The 19728-nt window shown below is 35.7% G+C and overlaps 1 protein-coding gene across 2 annotated transcripts in view; it reads right to left on the bottom strand.

Moving 5' to 3' along the window:
• GRIN2A (glutamate ionotropic receptor NMDA type subunit 2A) overlaps positions 1 to 19728 on the bottom strand; it is a 494246-nt gene that overhangs the window by 9983 nt on the left and 464535 nt on the right. For both annotated transcript variants that reach the window (XM_051963532.1, XM_051963522.1), the window contains exon 13: positions 1227 to 1465. In XM_051963532.1, coding sequence (XP_051819492.1) covers positions 1227 to 1465 — 239 coding nt within the window. The remainder of the gene's footprint in view (positions 1 to 1226; positions 1466 to 19728) is intronic.

Raw genomic sequence — 19728 nt, 5'->3', positions numbered from 1 at the left:
TACTTAGTAACTGGTTGAGAGAATTATCTTAAATTTGGCATGGTACTTAACTATATGCACACATGGCGTTATTTTTAAGCAATATGTATATTTAGATGGCATCAAACTAATTAGAAAATATGTATTTGCACAGTAGCCAGCTTTCGAATATAATAATGGGGGAAGGGAATCTTCCTCTGGAAGGCTTGACAGAAAGTTAATTCTGTCTCTAGAATATCTTATGTTCTTAAAAATTCCAAATATTATTTAACACATCAATTTTCTTTTAAGCAGCCAATTTGGTTTACTCAATAAATATTTCTTGAGCTAGAAAGCAATGTTCTTCCAAAGTTTTCTACTTTTTCAGCATACTTACATCATTAATCTGTTCTCAAAGTGTCTAGACCATACAATTGCTTAGGAGAACATGTATGTTCTATGTGATGTTGGGGGAGGGAGAAAGAGTGGTGTATTGTCTTGTATGGATGAATGAATTCATAACACAATGCAGAGACTATATGTTATAATGGAAAGAACATTGAACATGATGTTAGAAAATTTGGATTTGAGTACTAGTTGTATCCTTAATTGTGTGACCTTGGGTGAAAGTCACTTTATCTTTAACTAGACCTTCTGTACAAAATCAAATTGATCCATTCACCAACTACTTCATAAGACTGTTGTATAGTTCAAAAGAGATAGCATAAGCTCTCCCAAAAGCCTTGGTGTATTTATTACCCTGTATGTTAACTTTTAATCATATGTACTTCAAATATCTATGATTTTGTCAGTGGGTGGCAGTCATTCCACCAATAAAGATAACATATGACAATTGCTCTATAATTAAGTAAATTAGTTTTCAGAGTGATTCTAGTTATGACCCACATTGTGATGAGTACACTTAACTGATTTCCCAGATGACAGATATAGATGGATAATCTTAGGATCATGACTTTTCACTTTTATAAGCCCAACCAAAACTTGTGCTCTTCTGATCTAGCTTTTAATAACCCTGGGGTATCTCTTTACTACTATATAAATGTTAGTTACTTTTAGCATTTTTGTTTGAACTTGTTATCTATAAATCCCTCCAGAATGTCTAATAAAGAGTCAGGATAAGACTGTTATAAAGGATAAAAAACAGACAGAGATAGGAAATGTGAAGAAATACTATTAGGATGGAGGGAAATGATGGTTTAGTTTTGGTTCATCTGTTGTAAAAGGACATGAATTTAAATTTTACTGACCCTGCTGATGGAGAACAACAGTCCTGGCCTGTCTGTGCATACTCCAGTGAAGCAAAACCTGAGTTTCCAGTAAAACAAATGTTCCCAGACAAAGGTGATGAGGCTGAGTGCCATAGCAGCAGCAAGCATGTAGAAAACTCCTGCCATGTTGTCGATGTCCAGCTGGCTGCTCATCACTTCATTCTTCTCATTGTGGCAGATTCCCGTCAACCAAAGTGTCTCCAGCTCTTCCATCTCTCCTAAAAGGACCAACACATTTTTAAGTGAAAATAAGGAGAAATTTCTCTTCATTCCTTCTCTTCTTCCCTAACAAATAAGTAGGATAATACAAAGTGACATGTTGAATCCAATTAAAAAGACTTTGATTCAATTAATTAAAACAATCTATTAAGTACCTACTTTATTCTAGACGCTGAGCTATGTGCTAGAGATACAGATAAAAAATGAAATAAAATTTAAATAATTACTGTTCATAGGGTTCTTATACTAATTCCATTTTTCTGTTATCTTTACATTTAAAAATATGGACTCAGAAGTAAAAAAAAAAACTCAAATTCATCCAAAATGTTTCATCTTCAAACTAATCACTTTCCCAGTTCAAGGGAAAATTAAAGAAACTTGTAATGGCTCAGATGTCTTTTACTGTATTAAGCACTGAAATTTTCCTGACATCAACAGTGGTTCTCTATCCATATGTCATGTTGTCTCTCACTGCTTTGCATATGGAAGGACTTAAATAAAAAGTTTGTTTGTAGAAAATGATGAATGTTGGAGGGAATTTGGAAAAACGAGACACTAATGCATCATTGGTGGAATTGTGAACTGATCCAACTATTCTGGAGAGAAATTTTGGAATTATGCCCAAAGGGCATATTGTTTGATACAGCAGTATGTTTACTAAATCTGTATCCCAAAGAGATCATAAAAAAAAAAAGACCCATGTGTACAAAAATATTTATAGCAGTTCTTTTAGTGGTGGCAAAGAATTGAAAATTGAGGAGCTATCCATCAATTGGAAAATGATTGAATTAGTTGTGGTATATGAATGTAATGGAATATGGTTGTGCTATAAGAAATGATGAGCTAGCAGATGCCAGAAAAAATCTGGAAAGACTTACATGAACTAATGCTGAGTGAAATGAGCAGAACCAGAGAACATTGTACAGAATAACATTGTGCAATGACCTACTATGATAGACTTAGATCTCCTCAGCAATACAATGATCTAAGACAATTCTAAGAGTCTCATATAGAAAATATTATCCCCATTCAGAGAAAGAAGCATAGACTCTGAATGAAGGTCAAAGGACATTGTTTTCACTTTTAAAATATTTTCTCGTGTTTTCCCTTTTGTTCTGATTCTTTCAGGATGTGACTAATATTAAAATATGTTTAACATGATTGTACACGAACAGCCTACATCTGATAGTCTGTTATATTAGGGAGGAAAGGAATGAAGGGGGAAAATATGGAGCTCAAAATCTTATAAAAATGAATGTTGAAAACTATTTTAACATGCAAATTGAAAAAATAAAATAATATTAATTGCATAATAAAAAGGTTTTTTTGCTTATTTGTTTTTAAGTTGAATCACCAGTTGAAAACAATTTCTCCATTTAAAAATCTTCAACAATAAGGGAGAATTGGTAGCAGTGACTCAGGTCACTAGGTAGAGGATTGCTCTAAGCTGCATTTCCCTTCTGGCTTCAATGCAATTCTTTCCTGACCCCCTCCCCAAACTCTAGTAATGCCAGATTTCACTTAAATCATTTGTATGTTTGGCTATGCACATATACAAAGGTGATTGTCTATGAAGACCCTGTGTTGTTGTTTCATTAGCCAAAATACCTAACATATTTCTTCAGTCTGCCACCATCCACATGCTTAGCTGTGTATGTTTTTTGCTTCCTCGCCTTGTAACAACACCAGCTGCCATCCTTTAAAAATATAATGTGTTGCTCATTTTCCCCTTTTACAATGCTGTAAGGACATGGGAATGCTCTTCTGGCAAGTCTGCCATGGTTACAGAGGTCCTCAATGTTCTTTCTTTTGTTTGGGTAGATTACATTTGTGTATATTTGTATGTATGCATCCATTAAATATCTATGTGTGTCATATATAATCAGAAACAAGAACCCAACTCTTCCCTATTCCAAGGTTAGGCCATTATTTACTATCCCCTACTGACCCTCACATAAAACCTAGGAGATGGTTAATACCTATTTATTAAGTTTAACTGAATCATTGATATTAGATTTGGGAAGGTCCAGGAAGGGAATTTTATACTTATCCCCCAGGCCTAGTTCCAGGTATAATTCTTTTGACTCATGGCATCCGAACCTAGCTGCATGATGTAGGAAAAGTTTTCTAATTTCCCTAGATTTCAGTTTCCTTATCCAGAAAAAATATATATAAATGAATAATCTCTACCATGCCTTCCAGTTTGACTTTTAGGGATAGATGATCTCCAATTTTTAAAACAGCTTGCATTTGACTGAGCAAAGAAACACTGGAAGAAATATTTTCTTTGCCTTTTTCCCAAGGAAATATTGTGAGGTTTTTTTGTTTGTTTTGTTTTGTTTTGTTTTGTCCATAACATAACTCACTAAAACTTAGTCAAGAATATAAATCTTTCACAGTTCTCATTATTTTATGATTCATCTGATAATATAATGTACTGCTTTGTGATGATTTCTACTGACATTTTGAACTGATATTTGGATCTCTGATGATTACTAATTTTTTCCCCTTGTGCTCATTCCAACTAGATAATAACTCTTAGTGGGAAGGGACTGAGTTCTACACCTTTGTATGCATTCCCCAAAAGAATCTTGTATACAATAAATTAATTAATTTCAAGCCATTAAGAAACAGTAAAATTTGGTAGATAGAGAGCAATCTTCTGAGCCAAGAAGATCTGGGTTTAGTTCCTACACTAAAACAAACTGTGTCCCTAACTTAAGTCATTTTAGCTTTTGGTACTCTAGGGTGTAAATATATACAGCATTCCCAGTGGGTTTGAATCAAATTAAAATATAATTAGGAAATATTTAACAAAACAAATAAAAATATGATACCACATAGATAGTGTTAATAAGTGGTTTTCTGAGTCAATGTGTTCCTTTTAAGAATCTGATTCTATATGAGTTTGACAGCATTATTCTAGGGCAACTGTTAGAAACTTTACATTGTAGAGAAACCATATCCTCCATTAGAATAAAGAGAGTCTCCACATCTATAATTTTTTTTTATCCCAACGTAATCACAAGACAACTCCTGTCCTTCCAGCCATTATAAGGTTTTAAATTGGTTAGAAATACAAGATTTTCAGTTCTAGAATATTTCTACTCCTTTCCCTAATAAACAGAAGGGATAAGGAGAAAGAATCAAAGGGATTTTTATGAGATTCAGCACATGAAAAAGAAGGCTAGGTATTTTGTGTGAGTGAAGAATCAATCAAGTATCTTTACAAAAACAAACAAACATCTAAAGCTTGAACTATTGACAATTTTCCAATTTGTGTAAGTTAAAAAAACTTCAGAAGGTGATTCAATCTCTACTTGAAGGCATTCTCCTGTGGTTATAAAAGGTGCTTCTAAAGGCATAATCTCTTGAGGTCAGAAGAGAGGTAGGCTGATCTGGACCTGGGGCATGCTCCTGCCTTGTAGCTGGCATGCCACCAAACAGCTGGAATCTCTCCATTAGCCAGGACCATGATTTTAATGAAGAAGAATCTCATGGAAGGAAGCCTGTGTTCTCACAGCATTGTTGCTGTAAGGATAGAACAGGTCTACCTGTCTTGGCATTGTATGCTATTTTGTTTTAACTGAGTATAGAAAAAGATGCAGAACTCGGGGGGGGGGGGGGGGGGGGGGGGGGGAGGGGAGGAGAATAATAAAGGAACAGTTTTCTTCTCCCATAATGGGATGAGCTTATCCCATGCATAAGCATGGCCTATACCTTGCTCTCAGTCTAAAAGGCACTGATAGAATCCCACAAAAATCATCCCACCTATGTCCAACATTGACAGGCATTCTACTGTTTTTTGTCTATGGAGTGTGAAAAAGAGAGAGTTTGAAAATGAAAAGGAAATACCTTTTAGTTGCACTTAAAGAAAAACTTCCTTGGTCTCCAGATGAAATTATCATTGGAATAAACTACTTAGGGAGGTTTCAGATTTTCAGTCCTGGTGATTTCAGTAAACAGACTACCATTACTCCATGTGTTAATGTCTCTATGACTTTGAGGTAAGGCTGGGATAGAGAGAAGGGCTATACCAGGAAACTGAATGAGGAGACAGTATGAGAATTGAGAAGAGCTCTGAACTTTCCTACTGAACACAGAATCATGACACCTGAAATGACACTAATTACCTATGTGGGTTTCAGGAAATTATAACTCTCTTCAGGCCTCAACTTCCTCAGCTATCCAGTGAAGATATTAAACTAAATGGTCTAAAATTTCTTTTAGCACTACCTCTATAATTCCATAATCCAATTAATGAATGATTAGTTGGTGAGGGGCAGGACTCAGTCCTGGTCTCTGGGCTTCCAGTCTTTCCAATACAATGAGTGAGGTCATTCCAGGGCACTTCTAACTCTATTAGTATAATGTACTTTTCCTACTCAAAAGGAAAGACCTAATATGGTGAGAAGTTTCCTTGATATTTAAAGTATCCAAAAAACATCTCTCTATGTTTCTTTAGCTTTTTTTCTCAATGTTTTCTAAAAGGCTAGAGAAACTCTCCCTCTTTTCAGATTACATTTAATTCTAACATATAGCAAACCAGAGAGCTAAGGGGATTGCTTTTGGAAAGAATTTTTATATCATCCAATGTAACTGGCCTTTAGACTTTCATAGCCTTTCTCCCCCAAGGCATTTCTTGAAAAATCCATCATGAATCTACATCCCTTAGGCCTCTTTAAGTGACAGAGATCTCTGTAGCATAAATGCTAAAGGAAATCTACACACACACACACACACACACACACACACACTATATTTTGTTCCAATACAACATAAATCCCTTATGTCTTAGTAAATAGACAATCTTGATGAGCTCTTACAGATGAAATATTCATGCCTACAGCCAATGTGGTGATCAGTGAATACTCTTGAAATGATAATATTGGAAAAGACAGACCCAATGGACTGAGAAATAACATCTGACATCTACTTCTGTCTCATATTTGGGAAAACCAGAACTTAGATTCTCTGAGAACTCTATTTTTAAAAAAGTGAATTGAAACATAGTAAACAAATGAAAAATATGTGTTTTCTCTAACTGTCAATTTGGTACACTTAGGTTTAGACATGATAATAATAATATTAATAATGTGGACTAATACCATTATTCAGTTACAAAAAAGAAGCTGTTTTTTTACCTTATAATAGCCTATAAAATATTAAGTATAATAATAGCATGCCAATTTGTCTTAGGATTATTTCTACCCAAATCCATTAAAAAATAGCATAATATGAATAATGCTGATAATGATGCTAATGGTAAAAATTCAAACTCAAGGCTTTCAAAATAAATTTAAAACATTCACATTTCATTCTCACAGTAACCTTTGGAAGTAATTATATGATTATTTCCATTTTACAGATTAAGAAACTGAGGCATAAATAGATTAAATGGCTTATCCAGCATTATACAACTGGTAAGTAGGAGTTGGAAGGAACAAAAGGTCTAAAACTCAAGTGATATTAGAGGCTATTTAGTTAAATCCATTCTTTTTGTAGATGAGAAACTGAGATCAAGAGAGTAACTTACCCAAAAACACACAGTAAGCATCAGAGTATCTGAAGTGAGATTTCAACTCAGGTCTTCCTGAGTCCAAATGTAGTATTATACCCTGCCTTCTCTCAAACTATAGGCACTCATCTTGAGGGGGAGTCACATTGACTAAATGAATATGGAAGACCCAGAAAACAGAAGCCAATTTGGAATGGGGGGATAAGGGAGATAGGAACTTAGAAATCATCTGAGATCAAGAAAGGTACATATTGTATAGTCTACATTTTAGGAAAACAAATTTCAAAAAGTTTTAAGAAAAACTAGGATGATCTCAGGTTTAGATCAGAATCCATCTTAAAAGGGAAGATGGCTAGGAGATAAGCTTTCAGAAATAAATTCTGACAACACAATCACAAATGATATGACCATGGGAAAAAAAGAAGAAATTTTCTATGAAGAAAATCACTTCTTGACATACAGTTCTTTATTGAGCTCAGAATTAAAGTGAACATTGTAAAACAGAAATCAAGGACATATATCCAAAGAGGTAAATTTTAAAAATCGGAAAAACTACAAGAAATAAGAAACAAGAAAAGTCAATATATAGGGCATCCTGTAGCTTAGTAGAAGATCTCTGGGAAACAGACATTGAAGATTAAGATTTGTAAAGCATAAGTCTAGTATGGGTTTAGGGCCAGGAAGGATGAGCTAAGGAATCCATGCTTGGAGATAAGATTAGGAAGTAAATGTTAAGTAAGTGTGTTGCCATATGAGAAAGTAGTGTTAACCCAAATCTGTCCCTAGAAACTTTTGTATCTTTCCCAGTGAAGTATGACACAAGGAAAAGGAACTGGGATCTAAATGGTTAGATAATAGCTGTCCTGAAAAAAAATATCAAGTTAAATATAAATCAATAGGGTGATTTGGCTTTCTTAAAAGCAAATGACATCTCGACCTGCATGAAGGGAGCCATAGTTTGTAGGGACAACTTCTGTAGTATAGTGCTCAGCTCTGGAATTCATGGTGTGAAGACATGACCAGATGGAGAGAGTCCCGAAAAGAGCAACTAGGATGATGAAGAATTTTGAGTCCAGGGGCAGCTTAGTAGAACAGTGAATAAAGCACAGGGCCTATAGTCAGAAAGATCCAAGTTCAAATCCAACCTGAGATACTTACTAGCTGGATTTCCCTGGGCAAATCATTTAATTGCTCATTTTCCTACTCAGTTTCCTCATCTTTAAAATGGAGATAATAATACCATTGACCCCACCCCAGATTTGTTCTGAGGATCAAATGAGATAATAATTGTAAAGTATAATGAGAATTTTAATAATTGCACAGTATCTGGCATATATATCAATGTCAGCTATGATGATGATGCCATGTGAGGATCAGTTGAAGGAAGTGGACACATTTGGCCTGGAAAAGAGACTTAGAGGGAAGATTATAGTTGTTTTTAAGTATTTGAAAGGCTGTCATGTATGAAGGATTAAATTTGTTCCATTTCTACCAAAGGAAAGAAACAGCAGTAATACATGGAAGTTATAAGTTTTGGCATCAGGAGGGAAAGAATAACAACTTTCTAAAAATTATAGTTGTAAGTAGAATAGTTGCACCAACAAATTATTTGTCTCCTGTCTTTAGGCAGTGGTTGGATAACTACTTCTCCAGGGTATGATAGTGGGAATTATTTGGGTTATGGGTTGGACTAATGGCCTTTGAGGCCCCTTCCAACTCTAAAATTCTGGTATTCTGTGAAATTCTACTAGTTGATTTCTTTTGTGGATATTTCAATTTAGAAAAAAATAAGTTTTTGTGATTGTATTTGGGTTTGTCTTAACATAAAATTCTTTTTGAGCAACAACAAAAAAAAATAGAAAAGTTAAGGCCCAGGATAATCTCAGATTTGGGGAAAATTCTGCATTCCTGAAAAAAAAAAGACTGGTTTTATGTGTTTCTGAGACATGAAGATTCAATAAACAGAAAAGATTTGCTACTCTAATAATGATCATGGTGATTTGGAGAGAGTTAAATATTCTGCTCTCCTCTTAATTCCATCTTCTCAGAGAAGGTATATGATCTTCAGGACCAAACCTGGTAATGAGGGAATTGAGGCTGAAGATGGAGAAGGACATACTCAAAGAGCAACAAACAATTAATGAGTTCCAGTATCCTGGTGTGAGAGAATACTATCTCAGGACTCTGCAAGCACTTAATATGATCAGTGAGCCATTCTTAGTTATCTGATATCTGTAGTGGACAGAGCATTGAGCTTGAAATCAGGAAAAGTGAGATTCAAATCCCATCTCAGACACTTTCTGTGTGGACTTTGGACACATCTTTTAATTGATGTGTTCCTCAGTATTCTTATCAATAAAATGCAACATTTGAGCAGGATGGCTTCTAAGATCTTGTCCACCTCTATTTCTGATTTCGTGATGCTTCTGCATGTCAGAATGGAAACAATGATTTTCTCAAATCCCATGGTTAGTAAATTGCAGAAAAGGAATTAGAATTTAGGACTGTAATTCGTGCCATCTAGCATTCCAGAAAATGAATGGATCCAAACTGTTACCATCATTAAAACCATCAACTAATTAAATGTACACTGCACCCATGGAATGAATGGTCTTGTGAACTCAGTAACAGCTGAAATAAATATGTCCATTGCTCTCTGTAAGCTGAAACTCTGCCCTGAGTTCATGAAAGGAGGAACCTTTTGAAATCCCTGGAATTTAAACTAGGAATAAATGTTTTTTTGTTTGTTTGTTTGTTTGTTTTGTTTTTATGGAAAAGGACTTAGAGAAAATCTGTCAGTATGAATGTTTCTAATCATTCAATGGGTTTTTCAGGGGAAACAAATAATAATAGCTACAATAATAACAATAGCAAGAACAACACCATTTGTCAGGAAAACACTTTGTCTATAAATGCTATCACATTAATTATTTCATCTGGTTCTTTTAGGATCTCTATGAGGCAGAATCCCAGAATTTCAGAGTTAGAAGGATCCACAGTTGCTCTCCAGATTAACCTACATCCCTCAATTAACACTCAGACACTATACCAGGTTTTGTAAACCTCAAATAAGCAGAAATTTAATAATCCTGCAGCAGGATTATTCTTTCTAATTTTTTCAATTTCCACTTATTAGGAGTATTTTCTCACCTTAATTTGCTTCTGACCCTTCTACTCATTGCTCTTTATTATGTTACTATTATACCTTATTGTACTACTTATTATGGCTAAAAAGAATCTTCTCTTCATTTATTCATTAATTAAGATTTTTTGACTTGGTTAAAGAGCAATTGTGTCAATTGCTAGCTAGATTTAATCATTAAATTGATTCAGTAAAATTGACTGAGAGTCCTGAAAAGAGCAACTAGGATGATGAAGAATTTCGAGTCAAATTGAGACCTGTTGAAGATCTTAGCTTAAAAAGCCCAAGGTCTCCTATTGCATTCAGGGCCATCTCCAAGTCATTTTGATCTATATCTGGCCACTAGACCCAGAAAGCTCTGAAGGGGAAAGTGAGGCAGGTGATTCCCCAGCCCTCCCTCTTGTATGTCATGGCATCAACTCCTTGATGTCATGGTCCTCTTCAAAAACAAAGGACAAATAATCACTTCTGTACCAAATCAAATAATTTTAAATCCTCACAGGCAGGCAAGGAACTGATCACACCCCCATTTTACTGGAGAAGAAAATGAATTTCAAAGAAAGTATCTTATTCAAAGTGAAATAGCTAATAAATGACAAGACTGACAGTAGACTTAGACTTTTGGATACAAATTCCCTCTGCATTTTATTATACTGATGACAGACATTATCTATGATTGAAAAATGCCAAATGAATTTTGCTATTGCTTTTTGCTATTGCTATTATTATCGATGCTACTGCTTTTTTTTTTTTAATTTCCCATAAACATTGAGTAGGGAGAGATTTGTGTAAAGCCATTCAGACACTTTCCCAGTCGAATTAATGAGCAATAGTACAGAGATGGGAGATGGCTGCCCAGGATTATGAAGGTCATTTATGGCCATGGATCAGAGAAAACCAATTGAGTCATCTAAGTATTGAATTTTCCTTGTAGACTTCATGGTCATTATGTGAATGAACCACTAAATCCCAGTTCCTGAGTCACCAGGACTGAAAGAAAAAGAATTGTGAGGGTCCATGATTTCTGCAGAGCCCTGTAGATCCACTGAACTTTTTTTCAAGACAGATTTCTTTGGTAAAATTATTCAGGATTCTGGAACCAAACATAGTACTACTGCTAATAATAATAGCCATCATTTGTATAGTATTTTCGAATTTGTAAAGCACCTTCTATATTGCCTCATTTGAGTTTCACAACCCAGTAAGGCAATGCTATTATTATGACCATTTACAAAGAGGAAGCTGAGGCAAACAGTGGTTAAGGAGTTTGGTGAGTCACACAGCTAATAGATGTCCCAGACATTTTTTGAACTCAGGTCTTCATTGTTTTCAGGCTCTGCACATTATCTACTGGGCCAATTAGTTATCTAATATATGAAACAGACTGGAAAATAACTCATTTTTCTATTAAAATGCTAGAACATTCTCTTTCCATATAAAGCTAAGAGGTCAAATCAACAAAATAAAATGAAAACCTACCTAATCCCAAATTTATACCATCCACCACCCACTATCTAATTTAGCCAAGAAGACAGAGAACTTTCAAAAAATATATTTTATCTCACCCTTTCAAAATTATCTTTCTCTTTTCCAAAGGAGTTCTGAGTGGGCTAAGATTTCAGAGCTCCTTGCCAGAAATGGAGTGTAATCCTATGCAGAAGAAGTTTGCTCATGTGGGAAATAAAAGTGGCAAACTATATGGACATCAAAGTATAGTATAAAGAGAATATGAAGAATTTTTTTTTTTAATCAGGGCTCATGTAGCCTGTCTGCCATTTACTTAGTAGTTTCGTGAATTTTGACCTTCATATTTCTTATCGAAATTATTATTAAAAATAACAATAACAAGCATTTATATAAGGCTTTAAAATTTGTAAAGAATTTTTAATGTGTATATTATTTGACTCTCACAACAATTCTGGGAGGTAGATGGTATCATTATCCTCATTTTACACTTGAGGAATCTGAGGCTCAGTGAGGCTGAATGGCTTTTTAAACATAATACAGGAAACAAATGGGAGATATCAGATTTAAAACCAAGTTATTTTGTTCTGAATCCTTATACCATATAGATTTAAAGATGTGGAGATGGAAAGAGCTTCAAAGGCTATGTAGTTCATTCCTTTCATTTTGCAGATGAAGAGATTAAGGATGATGGTTAAAACTAACCATGATGTAACTTCAAAGTTCAATAATAATCAACAAATATTTGTTAATCACTTACTATTTGCAAGGTGCTTTGCTGAGAATTGAAGCTATGCAATTTTTTTTAATGAGAAAATTCCTGTTTCAGAGTTCTTATATTCTAATTGGCAAATGCCATACATTTAGGATAGTGGTGATTTGGAAGCTATGAGCTTCTCTTTCCTCTTTGTCTCTCTGTCTCTCTCTTTTTCTCTCTTTGTCTCTCTCTTTCTCTATATCTATTTTTTTAAGTGGGATGGCATTAATGAGGCCTAAAAATGGTCGTTGAAGCAGAAGTGTGAAAAGAAAGTTCAAAACAAAAGAAAAGAGAACACTGTCAATTGAGAAAAGGGTTTGGCCAGGGTTTATCAAACTCCTAAATCTTAAAATGCCTTGTGTGATGTATGACAGAACTGGACTTTCCAGCAAGCTATTCATTGATCTCATTTGAGATTTTTATAGCTCTCCTGACATTTGACCCTCCCTGGCATAAGGCATTCATTCCTCATCTAGTCTGGGATGGTATCACTGACCCTGCTCTCATCTGGGTGTCATATTGATAAGAAACAGCAACACTCCAGATCTTAACCACACTGTTAGGCAACTGTGCAGATGGCAATCCCTTCATTCAAAGGGAATGGTAAAGCGTCTCCTTGACTCAGGTATATCTGCCAAAAAACAAAAATAAAACAAACAACAACAAAGCATTCTTTTGTTATTCCAAATATGCCTCTAGTTAAAATTAGACACGAGATAAACAAGTCTAATTTTTATGGTTCCATTTGGTCACGGGCCAATGGAAAAGCAGTTAAATCCATTATTGCTAATCTATATCGAGGAATCATGCTTTTCTCCTTTCCCCAAATTGCATTTTGGAATAAGTTATTCGCCTGTGACAAATCTTAGAGGGGAGAGAGGGGTCAAGCTGGCTTTGTTGTTAGGTTAGCTCAAGGAATATGTTCATTCTACTGCCCCTACAGCTTGTCTTCCTGGGTGCCCAGCACGGAAAATGATATTGTTCAATAAGGGCACAGCTGGATTCTTGCATATGTAAATTAGGGTCTCTGTTTGTGCAAGTTTTCCATTCAGATTTTGTGTTGGCAATAATGAAGCCCATTTGAATCAAAGAACATCAAAGCAATAAGGTCCTTAGAGATTTTTCTAATTCAAACCCTCATTTTATAGAGGAATAAATGTTCATCTCTAAGTTGAAATACTTAGATCAGATGATTTCTAAGGTCTCTATGGGAAAAGCACTGAATTTGGATTCAGCAAATAAGGGTTCAAATCTTACCTCTATCTCTTCTGTTGTTTTGTTTTTCAGTAATGTCTGACTCTTTATGACCCTATTTGGGATTTTCTTGCCAAAGATACTGGAGTGTTTTGACATTCTTTCTCCAGTTCATTTTATAGATGAAGAAACTGAGGCAAATAGGGTTATGTGACTATCTCAGGGTCATACCTCTAGTAAGTGTTTAAGGCCAGATTTCAAATCAGGAAGATGATTCCAGACTTAGCACTCTATCCAGTGCATCATTTACCTGCCTGTACCTTTTACTATGTGTATAATCTTGGAGACATTATTTAATCTTTCTGGGCCTATTTCCTCATATGTAAAATGAGGGGTTTGGATTAGATGATTCCTAAACTTTTGAGACATAGATTCTAAAGCTAAGATTAGGGAGCTCAAAACATGGCTTCAATTTACCTTTCCACTCAAAGTATTCTATTAGCTGTTTTATATTCTACTTTGAATTAGTGGTGCTTTACTATGCATATAACATATATTCTTTATATCTCTGCCTTAAAGAATCCCCTAGTTTTCATTAAAATTCAGTCTAGAACATTTGAGGCCTTCCTACATCTCCCCAGATATTAGTGTTCTCTCTTTTAAATTATTTTGAACTTCCTCAACTGCTGTATTCTCCTAATAGATTACAAGCTTCTTGGGGACATGGACTGTTTTGTTTTCTGGCTCCAAAATCTATCCTAACGGTTTTGAAAGCACTTAATAAATGCTTACTGAATTGAATTGCTGAAATTAGTAAGTGGTACTACATAGAATTCCCAATCCTTCTATTTATGTCCACCTGCATTTTTTATTTCCTTCACAAGCTAATTGTATACTATTTCAAAGTCTGACTCTTTTTGTACAGCAAAATAACTGTTTGGACATGTATATATATATATATATCTTGTACTTAACTTATACTTTAACATATTTAACATGTATTGGTCAACCTACCATCTGGAGGAAGGGGTAGGGGGAAGGAGGGGAAAAGTTGGAACAAAAGGTTTTGCAATTGTCAATGCTGAAAAATTACCCATGCATATATCTTGTAAATAAAAAGCTATAATAAAAAAAGAGGAAAAAGAAATTAGTAAGTGGTAGAATTGGGGCAAAATCTTGGGGTCTTTGACTCTCAGACCAGTGCTGTTTCTGCTATATCATAATGTCTCTCTAATCTGAGTTAGCCAAGCTATGCTACCATCTTCAAAGGTGTGCATATAGCCAAATTTCTTTTCTGTCCTCTCAACAAGAAATGAACTGCTCTTTCATTATGTTCCTATTTCAATCAAATGCCTTGTAAATAAAGTGAGTCTTTTCCACCAAATTTAGGGCCAGTTCAGAACAAAATTCGAACAAGTCCTGCACTTTGGCTAAACTCTATACAAATATCATATTTCTCATGATTGGGTCAATTTTTTTTATTTTTTATTTTTGCTTCTATTGATAACTAGGTGGTTAGTTAGAACAATATATATCTGTTTCGATCTAAGCTGAATGAAGTTGCTGAATAAATAGCCCAGCCAATCTGATTAATTTCCTACATGTTCATTTCCCTGGTCATCAGCATCCCGATACTAGAGAGCTTTCCCATTTTTCATCTGTCAGGTTTTCCAAATCACCAGGGTCTCCAGATGCTTGAACAAAATTACAAGTCCCAGTACTTTGAGGAGAAATAAAGCATAGGGGAAAACTCCAACATCAAGATAAACAACTGAGTGTGTCAGTTCAGAGAGTGTTTTTCTAGAACACACTGATCACTGAAGACCACTTCTTAGACCACTTTGTTATGCTGTTTGGTCATCTCAGTAACATCCTATTCTTTGGGACCCCATTTGGGGTTTTCTTGGCAAAGATCCTGGAGTGGTTTGCCATTTCCTTCTTTAAAACCATTATAATTATTTTAAAGAAGGCACCTGGGTAACCAAAATGTTCCAGACAACACATTGTATTATATTTAATATTTTGTGGGAAAGATAACGTTTAATCATTTAACATAGCAAGACATCAACTGATTCTTAATCTTGTCCTTTAAAACCAGTTTGGTCAGAAAGCACAGTGGCCACAGAGCAATTTATCGAAGCATTGATAATAATGCAGCTAGGGTATATTCTAAATGGAAGAATGAAACATTTTTAGCATTTGTGATCCTCCTTTGTGATCATGAAGAGGTGATTTCTGCAAGTTTCTGTCCCAGCTACATGCTTAACTGATTTTAATTACAGTTTGCCCTCATTTCTTTCTTCCTTCCCACTTTTCATCTGGATCTTGAGGCTCCCTAATAGGTCAAAGTTGGGTGAATTCCAAAATATGTTGAAGTATACCCCGTGGTATAATGGGGAAAAAAAAAACATTAGATTTGGAGTCCTGGCATCTGTCATTTATTGTCTGTGCTATCTTGGATAAATCATTAAACCTCCCTAGGCTTCTTTTTTATTCATCTGTAACATAAGGCTATAGGTCCCTTCCAACTCTAAATTTGTAATGCTGCTGATGATCAGTTATTTCCAAATCTTTGTGACTCCTTTGGGATTTTCTTGGCAAAGATATTGAAGAGGTTTGCTATTTCCTTCTCCAGCTCACTGTACAGATGAGGAAACTAAGGCAAAAGGGTTGAGTACATTATCCAGGGTTACACACTTAATAAGTGTCTAAAGCTGGATTTGAACTCAGGAAGATGTCTTCCTGACTCCAAGCCAGGTGATCTATCCACCACACCATCATCTACCTTCTTCTGTAAATCTGCAATAGCATTATTTAATTCCCATGATGTCAAGGTACTAGACAAAGTTTCTAGAGCTTTTGGACAAAGTTATATCATCTCTCCGCATAAAAAAAAGTTGTCTGGAGAGCTTATTACTACCTTTCCTCTCCGCCCCCCCCCCCACAAACCCATTCACTGCTCAATATTCAAATCCCATTTGGAATAGACTAATCTTACTTCCATCAACAATCTATTTATCAACAAGCATTTATTAAGCATCTTATTATGTGTCAGGCATTTTGTCAGGCTACAAAGACAAAAATCTCTGACTCCAAGAAGATTACAAATCATACAGAGAGACAAGATAAACCTGTAGAAATAGATGCAAAATTAAAACAAGGTAATTTGGGGAGTGAGAAGCAAGTAGATAGTATAGTGGATAAGACTGTCAAGCCTGAGGTCAGGAGAACTCATCTTCCTGAATTCAAATCAGACTTCAGATACTTACTAGCTGTGTGACCCTGGCAAGTCACTTAACCCTCTTTGCCTCAAATTCCTCAACTGTAAAGAGTTGTGAGATGGAGAAGGAAATGATAAGCCACTCTAGTATCTTTGCCAAGAAAATCCTAAAAGGGAGTCACAGTTGCACATGATTGAATAAGAATTTGGGGGAAAGAGGATGGTAATAGTAATAATAGATGATAAGATCAGGAAAGAACTTTAAGTTGGATGTGGTTTTTGAGGAGAACTTTGAAGTAAACTAGGAATTCTTAGAGGTAGAAGGGAAAAGAAAACCCATGATGCAAAAGCTTGGAAATTGAAGATAGAAGGTCACAGCAAGCAGGGAATATTGATTGGATAGTAAAATGTGTGAATGGGAATACTATATAATCAGCCTGGAAAGATAGGTTGCATTCAGGTCATGGAGGGTTTTAAAGGCCAGATAGAGAAGAAGAGAGCATTGGTACTCAGGGAAAATGCCCTGTTATTTAAGAGTGGGTAAGTGGTTAATTAACTACCTTGGGCAGAAGTATGTAACTCACCCATACTTCCTAAGTATTTTATGATCTGAAAGGGTACTGTCAGAATGTTATATTTCCTTCTTTCCCTTGTTCCACACCCTTATTGTATTGTTTATCACCTAAAATGGGCCCACACCGACAAGCACAACAGGGTGATTTTGAGTCATCCAAGGACATGAAGGAGGCCTGGTGTCACGAATTGCTGTTCACAGGGGATGTCAACAAGAGCTAAAGATTAGAGATCCCGCAAAATAGCAGCTCATCAATGAGTCAGTTTCTAAATGAACATATACTCCCAACAATAACTGCCTGGGAGTTAGCTGAGGAAAACTCATTTGTCCTTAAACAGAGTCAATTTCATTCGGGAACTTGGTAATGTCTCCTTGAATGGGTGCAAGTTAGTTTTCATTGCACAGGTGAAACATTCTTTCTGAACCAAATACTCCTCAATCCATTCCAACCTTGCAAAAATGTATTAAATGTCTCCTGAATATAACAAGAGTCTAGGCAATGAAGATAAAAAGACAAAATCAAAACCAGTCCCTGGCCATGAGCAACTTGCCATTCTATTGGAGATTTGGTAGGAAACATGACACATTCAAAGCACAACACACAAATAAAATTCCTTGCAAATAGGAAATATTTCTGATAATTAGGAATGATGGTACAGTGATGGAGGAGAGTAAATTGGAAAAGTCCCCTAGGGGCAGCTAGGTAGTATAGTGGATAGAGGACCTGAGTTCAAATCTGATCTCAGAGACTTAACACTTCTTAGCTGTGACCTTGGGCAAGTCACTTGACTCCAATTGACTCGAAAAAAAAAGGGGGGCCCCTAATCTGATTTGAAAGAAATTAAGGAGAACCCCCCTCCCTTCCTTCCTTATTCCCCCCCTCTTCCCTCCTTTCTCTCTCTCCCCCCCTTCCTTTGTGTGTGTGTGTGTGTGTATTTATCTTCCTTCTCTGTGTGTGTCTCAGACTGTGTCTGTCTCTTTGTCTCTCTGTCTCCTCTGTGTATGTATGTATGTGTTAGTCTCTCTGTCTTTTTGTATTTTTGTCTCTATCTCTGTCTCTATTCTCTGCTCTATTTCTGTCTTTTTCTTCCTGTTTATTTATCCATCTCTGTCTCTGACTCTTTCTCTCCTCCCTCTGATTCTCTCTCTTTCACACACACACACACACACACACACACACACACACACACACACACACAGAAAGAATGCTATATCCCAGAGTTTCTCACCCCTCACCCTTCTCTCTGACAGCTTGTCTTTGTAGAAACACTTGACTGCTTATTGAGTCTACAGAATGATGAGCACAGTCGAACACGCTTTATCTACAATCCAACTACCTGACCCCTTGGTCAAAACCTAGCTGTGTGAAACACGAATTTCAACCTCATGTTCTCACTTGTTCTTCTTCTTCATTTAGGCTGCCACCCACATACTCTTTTCCCAGCCATTCAACAGCACTGTACCCATCGTTACCAGAGCAGGCAAGGAAAACAAACTGTGCCCTTGGAAATAGCTCAAGAAAATACACAGGAAAATTTATAGCATATGAAAAGGGGGTTGTGCTAAGGAGAATTAAATTTGCATGTCAATTTCTCTTCCTTCTGCTCTTAAACAGTGACAATTTACATTACCAGATTAGAAAGATGCATTTCCATTCATGTATCTTTGGCAAAGTCACCTGCAGCTTCAGCCTTGAAACAACCTATCTGACCATGCCCCCAGTACTTTCTTTGGAGTGAAGACAATCTCAGATGATTTTAACCTGGGTCTGTAAATTCATTGATAACTTAATATAATTTCTTTTGTAATCTCATACATTTTATTTTATACATTTATAAAACATCATTTTAAAAAGAGATCATGAACTCCCTGAGATTGTCAAAGGGGTCCATGACACATAAGAGCTTGTGCTTGATTGTAAGCACCATCATCAAAAGAGGAATGAGAGAGAAGAAAAGTGATAATGGATTGGAGGGATGGAAGGATGATTAAGAAAAACAAGTACACTTTTCTCAGCTTTTCTTTCCTTTTATGTATTAAGTAGAGATGAAAAGAAAGGAGCACTGGCCTGAGATAGAGAAAACATGGTTTTAATACCAGTTCTGCCATTAAGGAGCTTTGTGATCTTGGGGAAATCACATCTTTCTGAACTACAATTTCCTATCCATGAAACAAGAGAAGTGATTTTAAAAGTGATTTCCATTCCTAAAATTCCATGAGTCTATAAAAATGCCTACCTTCAAAATTGTGAAGAAAAACTATATTTAAATCAAAATACAATATATCTCAGCTCAATATACTGGAGAAAATGGTATATAGAAGAAAGAGGTTTGAATTTGGAATCAGAGGATCTATGTTCAAATTCTGATTGCTACTCACTACCAGTGTGACTC

Source organism: Antechinus flavipes, chromosome 1 (genome assembly GCF_016432865.1).
Source record: "Antechinus flavipes isolate AdamAnt ecotype Samford, QLD, Australia chromosome 1, AdamAnt_v2, whole genome shotgun sequence".
Lineage (NCBI taxonomy): Eukaryota > Metazoa > Chordata > Mammalia > Dasyuromorphia > Dasyuridae > Antechinus > Antechinus flavipes.
This window is presented reverse-complemented; position numbering and strand designations above follow the sequence as displayed.